This window comes from Prenolepis imparis, unplaced genomic scaffold (genome assembly GCF_030444845.1).
Source record: "Prenolepis imparis isolate NDT839.2.m4 unplaced genomic scaffold, iyPreImpa1.0 SCAF_4, whole genome shotgun sequence".
Lineage (NCBI taxonomy): Eukaryota > Metazoa > Arthropoda > Insecta > Hymenoptera > Formicidae > Prenolepis > Prenolepis imparis.
The window spans coordinates 14,450,188-14,457,966 of NW_028141162.1; the positions used below are offsets into that span (position 1 = coordinate 14,450,188).

Genomic DNA, 7,779 nt, shown 5'->3' on the forward strand with positions numbered 1-7,779 from the left:
GGATCGGTCAATTAGCCGCGATTGTGGCCGGGCCATGTGACCCGCGAGCACGCGCAATGCGACGCACGTGAGCACGCGCACTGCGGCGCACGTGAGCGCGCGCTGCCTCGGCACGTGCGCCTCTCCCTCAGTATCGTTCGCGCGACCGATTAGTGACTAGGGCGATTCGCTCACGTGCGCCGTAGACCGCAGCAGAGCAGGGACGAGCTCGTCGGCATCAGGAACGCGAAAGAGAACGGACGAAGAAGTAAAGACAAATCGGTGAGTAACTTCATCATCAAGCGGTTCGATGATCCGAGTGTAGGCGTTTAAATTCCGCCGATATAAATATATACGGAAGCCGATATATGTATGCAATATCTATCCGCGTTTCGATGACCACGTGCGCTCGGAATGCATGTCGCGCTCTACAAGTATGCTAACGGTATATTTCGCGAAACGATGCGAGAAACGCAATTCGCACCGGCTAACGGCATAAACACGTGTAATGGAAGCTATAAAAGTTCTCTTTTTTTTTCTTATTTGCGAGAGAAATTGCGCGCAAACTGCGGTCGGATATAAATCGAATTTTAGAACCGATTCCTTATCTCTTCCTACTTTTAAACATTAGAAAGATACAATAGTTGTTAAATTAAGCTGATCGTATCGAAATAATCTGATAAGCCGTATCGATAACTTTCTAATAATATCCGGAAAAATAAAACATTGTTGTTGAAGATCTAGTAATTATACATGTTTAATCGCTTCGCGCATCTCGTTATTCTCGAATTGATATCTTTCTAAGCCAATTGTTGTCTTTTAGTTTTAAGAACATGATATGAGAGAAAGAAAGAGAATAATTCTCTTTGTCTACAACAATATCGTATATCACTGAAGACGAACTTGCAGTCATTGGTAACATGATCTATAATATCTAAATAGCTACTTTTTGTGCAATCTAAGTAAACAATATGTGCTGCACAGCGATATTTTATCGTTCATATAAAATGTATTTCTCGAGTGATTAGATATCCCACGGCTAGATCATAGATCTCGTAAAAAAATGCAGTTACACGCAACGTCGTCGTGATACGCAAATAAATGTCTTAAAGAGTTTTAGTTAAAGTATGTATACGCGATTTTAATTATAATTTAAAATAAATTTTCATAACCGGAATATACGAATATCTTGTCTCTTGTTTACATGAATTTAACCTTCGGGTGTTTGTCGTGGATCAACAGTGGAATTATATATATCGGAAGATCTCTGTAACAGATACTATAAACATAATAACACTTGGCTTTGTTCGAAATGTTTCTTTGACCTTTCTGCGTTCGGTCGGTTACTTTGTAAACCAATGTTTTGGGGTTCTTTTATGACATTCCTCTATAACGGAAATGTAAGTCGTCAATACCGATTACTTTCTCTTCATATTTCAACATCAAATATCTTAAACAACATTAAAATCCTCTCAATGAATAAACAAATTAAAATCCTGATCAAGTATTTCTCAAGCAAAATCTATGCATCGACTTTTAATAATGAATAAGAGTCCACAATTTATGTTCATAATATATTCATAATTATTGACATCTCTTGATTGATTTTCTTTAAAATAAAAGCGATTCGAAGCTTGTCAATTTTGAAATCCAAAATCAAGCGTATTAGCGCGTATTTCTGAATATAGCTCACTTGATTGCACTCATTATTTATTCCTGTAAACACAATAGAAACACTTTCGAGAGTTTAGCGGCCTGAAAAGTCTCGATAAAACATCTAGGACGCGACACAGTCTTATCGCATCTTGTTATCAGTACGTTGCAGATCGGGTCTTTTACGCGTCCGCATGCGCGTCCTATCTCGTCTTTTGTCGGCATAGCGAGAGGAACATCCACGTGGCCGCGGAAAGATCGTCGATTGTCATTCGCGTCCCGCTTGCGTGAAAAGACGATACGTCGGCGTCGTCTGTCTCGGACTTTCTCGTCGCGGACTGTCTCTCTATTTGCGTCTCGTCGCGCGATTTTCCGCGCCGTGTATTTGCATATCGCGAATCGTCGCAATTTTTAATCGTACGCCGTGCTACGTGTATCGCATTGCCGTGATCGCTTCGACGAAGCAGAAGCCGAAGAGGCGTCAAGCGAGAATCTGGGTATGAAAACCTCTTTCGCTTCTTCTTTTTTTTTTTTTCCCCCCTTTTCTTCTCTTTTACATCGCTTCCGTAATGCATCGCGAACGTGCTCGATCGTGTGTACAGAATGTCCGAGGACTATCGGCACTAGATCTACTCTTGTTAGCTGCACGCGCATCTTCTCTCCTCTCTCATCCACTTCATAATCTAAGCTAGAATCTCTTTACTTTAATCATAAAAGCGCATTTGTACAGGAAACGTATATATCGAGTCTCTGTTGAATTAAAATTTTTTATTCTATTATAAAATAATGGTTTATTGACGAGAGAGTGTTATTTCTATCTTCTTTCTTATCAGCTCTGTAATTTTTAATATCGAATAATGCATTGGTAAGTTAAGTAACTCTCATTACGGATTCAAAATTGATCTGGAATTAGTTATATAGAATTGAGTTTTACTATCAGTTTTGATCCGCGATTTTCAATCCGCTTATATAAATTCTGCTTATTAATTTTTATTGAAAAAAGATTGATCGAATTGAGAGATTGTAGATGAAAGCACGTGGCAATATAGTTTTGACATTTTTCTTTGCATTATTATTTATATATTATATATCGGCAACCATATGAAATCGTGTCTGTTGTAATCTTTGTATGTAATAGGAAATGAATAATTTCCACAGAACAAAATCCGGCGCATACTGATAATGATGTCATTTCTAAATAAATACATTTTCAGAATAGAAAATCATGTGACGAATACATTGAGATATATACTTTGGTCCAAAAAATTGCAACATGGACGCACATTTATAAATATCTAACTATAAATATCTCCGTGCTATCGCGACAAATGTGAAGCGAAATAAAGGGAATCGAAAGGAATTTATTTTTTGATGTAAATTTTCATTTTTCGAGGGAATTGGTTTTAGATGATTGTGTTTATTTTAATTTATTCCTAAAAAAAGTACGTATTTTTATCATATTTTATGCGTTTTTCCTTATCGTGGCATCGAGTTATACGAGGACTTCGAGATTTATCGAATGATTTCACAAGTTCTTATAGGGGAAACCCGCGCAAACGATGCGATACTTTACTGGACACGAGCCAAATCGAGATATTCGTTTCGTTATAACGTGTTTGTTGTCAAGAAAGATTGAAATTTTGATATTGTATTCTTCTTCAATTAGAAGATGTTTACATTCTCATGAAACATGCTGTAGCTCTCAAGGCCGGTCGTGACACAAAAAATTGTTATCATATGTTCAATTGGAAGCGACCTTGCAAGAGAGAGAGAAGCTTCCCTCGCGAATCTAAATTTTCAAAGTTCAAAACATCGACTTTCGATAAATTATTGTGAAAGAAGAAGTCACACCAATCTAAAACTCCCAATCATAAAAAAGACAAAATTAAAAAATAGTATGTAAAATAAGCATTTATGTGTGATGTAACAATAATTGTATTAATTATAATTAATTATATTAATTGTATTAATTTTTTTTCAATGAAGAACTAACTTATAATTTTTTCTCAGAATAAAAATATTTTTTATTATGTGACTTTATATACGAAGCACATTGATAATTTTGAAATAAACACTCTCTTCATATCTACATAGAAGAGTATCTTTCTATTTTTCTACGTTTCTAATCTATTTCATCAGATTAATTGATATAGAGAGAAGAGAGACTCGCACATATCTCTTTGCTCTTCGGGATTCCTCGAAGGCATAGAGACAATGCTGAGTGAGAAAAGAGGCAATCAGGGCGAGATAAGAATACGCAAACGTTTGCACTTTTCAGGAAAGTGATTCCGTGAACGATGGTGTCCTCAACAATGATGGAAGCGGATCCGATAAAAAAATCATGTGAAATAATGGGCATCGCACCGGGTGATTATCGCCTAGTCGGCTGGGACATGGATACTACCGGCAAGAAGGTCATCGACGAAATCTGCCAAATAGCCGCGTACACCCCCAGTTCCACTTATTCCCAATACGTTATGCCATACAAGGATCTCAATCCGACTGCCATAAAGCGACACAGCATGAAGGTCGTGACTAACGGCAAATTCCGCGTGCTCAGGAATAGCAAGACCAACGAGGTATGGACCGAGATCGCGATACTAAATATCGATACTCTTTTTGTAGGAAGAAAAGAAAATTTATATTGAAACGACATTTCAAAAGTTGAATTAAAGAATACAAAAGAAATTCTCTTTGAAACGAAACACAGATTACATCGACACTCTTATTGATATTAATTTTGTAATTTTGAATAACAAATATGAGAAAAATTAATTATTTCTAATCTTTCACGAGAGCACTTGCTTTCAAAAAAAATTTTTTGATTTTATCAAGTGTCGAAAAAAATGAACGTTGAAATGACGTTTCGCGATATATTCTCTTTTCTTTTTCTAAGAGATATGTAAAGTCGATACTCGTATATATCGAAGTTTATTGTTGTCGCTTTTCCGCGATGCTCATTGGCTGTCAAGATTTGCATTGTGCGTTGTATTCGTAGCATCGAGAGGCTGTCATCGCGAGGGTTAGCAATTTGACAGTTTGTTTAAAATTAAATTAAATAAAATAATGATATTAGTTTTAAATAATATATTATAATACTTTAAACTCAATTAATATATTTGACAGTTATCAGCTAATTTCTGTCAAAAAATATTATTTGCGAATAAAGTATTATAACATTTTATTTAATTTTATTTTGAACAAACTGTTAAACTACTAACCCTCGCGATGACAGTCTCTCGATGCTACGAATATAACGCACAATGCGAATCGAAACAGTCAATCGCGGAAAAGATGCAACAATACTTGCGAGAATCGACTTAACATGCCTTTTTTAGAAAGGGATGTTATAATATTTTAAATTTGATTAATATTTTTGACAATTACCAGCTGATTTTTGTCAATAAATATTAATCGCGGATAAGATATTATAACATATTATTTAAAACATATATTACTATTTTAATATTTTCAACATATTATATACATCTTCATATTACCGCTATAGAAATGTTATAAAATAAATGATTTATCACTCACCGATACGTACAATAGTGGAGTTGTAGTACACAGCACACATTGATCTGAAAATAAAATATTCAAATTATATAGATACATATGTGTGTGTCGAGTATCTATAAACAATGCAGTTTAGAAAAAATGTTTTCATATTAAAATATAATATGTTTTAAATTTTAAATAATATGTTATAATACTTTAAACTCGATTAATATTTTTGACAGTTATCAGCTGATTTCTGTCAAAAAATATTAATCGAGTTTAAATAAACTTTATATTATTTTTTTTTAATATCGTTTTTTCAATACAAAACCGAAGAATGGCGCGCACGTAGCGCGCGCTTGGGTTGTTCTAGTATATATAAATAAATTATTTCTTAACAGGTAATCAAATCCAAGAGCGAAGTGTCCGCGCTGACGGATTTTTTGAGCTGGCTTGAGACTATCAAAGGAAATGCCGCGGACGGTGTAATTTTGGTTTACCACGAGCCGCGCAAGGTCATCCCCGCGATGCTGCTCGAATCGTTGAAGAAATACGATCTTCTCGATCGGTTCAAGCAGACGGTCAAGGGATTCGCGAATGGATTCAACATCGCCGAGGAGAAATGCGCGAACATGGCGCATATCTATTCTCTCCGTACCTTGTCGCGCACGTTGCTGAAGAAGGTGAGGAAAACGATAAATATGCCGATCAATGATATATATATACGTTTCGATCAAATGTCAGAGAATCTGACAGAAATATAATAAAATTTATGATTGATTGGTTCTCGATAACCAGAGTGATATTTCTTATCGAAAATAAATTGAAAAATATTTTTTTATCCAAATCAGTGTTTATTTCTGATTGAATAAATTATACATTTTCATTGATGAAATTTAAATCTATAATAATATAAAAATTGCGAATTAATAGCTGACGTAGTGTGTTTTATGAAAATATTTCGAAAAATATATCAGTGATACAATTTCTAATATGAAAATATTTTCAAATATGTTTAAAGGAAATGAATCTGGGCAATGCGCAAGATAGAGCATCGCTGGCGTTGCAAGTAGCGCAATACTTGTGCTCGATTACTGTGATTGAAAATATTATGGTCGAAGATACAAGAGAGAGCGGGGACAGCGATGCAGCTATGAAAAAAGCGATCGAGATTATTCGAGAATTTGCGCAACCCGTTGACATCGAAGAGCAAGAACACAACCGTACGTATCATTGAATATTCAACTTGATTTTCGTGTATTTTTGAGAAAAAATCTAATATATTTTTCATGTGAAATATAATTTAATTGTTTGATTTAATGTACAATTATAATTAATATATAAATATGATCTAGTAGAACAACACAATGTATTGTTGTTGATTGATGAAAATTACTTTTGTTTACGTTTTTCTTAAAAAAAAATGTTTATTTTACTAGATAAAATGATATCATCGTTTTATTCTAAATCCGAAAAACATTAATTTATAAATTTTTAAATCTCATCAAATATGTAATCCGGAAAATTAAATTGGAAAGTGTTCGAGGTGGGGGATCAGCTCATGTATAATTTTTATTATAGAATTGAAGATGGTATTCGAACGGCAGAACAACTTGCGGCCGATATTCAGCGCCCTGTTCCGCATGAACCGTCGCGAACGTCAACACGCTAGTCCCCTCCGGCGATTGCTTGCCGAAGCCGGAATCGTGTACTCAGAGCTACAGGTGAGTGTGTCTGCATGATTAATTGCGTGCTAACAATCAGGGTTCGTTTACATCGAACAACATCAAACGGAAACATATGTAATCCAATCTTTCTAGGTTTCCCTTGTAAAACTTTAATTTACTATCGAGTTATTATCTGGAAATCTCTAAAAAGATTGTACGACGCTCTATTCTTGCGAGAAAGATTCGCTTTATAATCAAATAAATTGAATTTCTTTATCGAAATGATTGTGCCGATAATTGTAATCAAACCTACGCGTTTCAGGATGCCTGGACTAACGCAAAGAAAGATGGATTAGAGCACCTGATGAAAGAAAAGCTGCCTACAGTCGACGAAAAAAAAATGGAGGATCTGATGATTATCCTCGAGCGTCACTTCGATCCGGATAAGAAGCCGAAGAGCAGAGGGCCGGAAAAGAAGGTTTTCAAATCGAGAAACGAGAAGAAGATAAACGAAGACAAGGAAAATAACAACAAGAGTGATTCGGGCCACGACAGTCCCGACAGTCCCGATACCACTACATCCGGTTCCCCCGTCAAAATGAACAACAACGGCATCGAGATTAAAACGGAGGAGTGCGCTTTAACGCAGGAGTGCGCTTCAACGAAGGAGTGCGCTTTAAAGCAGGAATGCGCTTTAACGCAAGAATGCGCTTAACGCGTTTAACGATGCCAACTTCTTTTACGCGTCGCAAAGCCATTATGTCTTCATTGCTCGTTGTAATTCGGACGGAGCGAACGTGTACTCTTTTTTTTTGTGTTGCCATAACGATAATCGTGGATGACGAAAAAATTAAATTGATAAGTCAGAGAAATGACGAACGTAAATTTAGCGCGTTGAAGTGAAATGCAACTCGCGACTTTAATCCGACTTACACTGCATCAAAAGCGTGCTGTATATTTCATAGAACAATCGCTAAAT

At 35.8% G+C, this 7,779-nt stretch overlaps 1 protein-coding gene across 2 annotated transcripts; it reads left to right on the forward strand.

The window, feature by feature from the left end:
* Positions 1-121: 121 nt before the first annotated feature.
* Exu (maternal protein exuperantia) lies at positions 122-7,779 on the forward strand. Of its 2 annotated transcripts, none has more exons than XM_083035843.1 (6): positions 122-261; positions 3,911-4,211; positions 5,535-5,816; positions 6,155-6,356; positions 6,715-6,857; positions 7,123-7,779. In XM_083035843.1, the coding sequence occupies exons 2-6, from the start codon at positions 3,930-3,932 to the stop codon at positions 7,513-7,515; spliced, it is 1,302 nt and encodes a 433-aa protein (XP_082891969.1). In that variant the 5' UTR covers positions 122-261; positions 3,911-3,929; the 3' UTR covers positions 7,516-7,779. The 2 variants fall into 2 exon arrangements, with proteins under 2 accessions (XP_082891969.1, XP_082891970.1); XM_083035844.1 differs by lacking the exon at positions 122-261 and adding an exon at positions 1,983-2,129.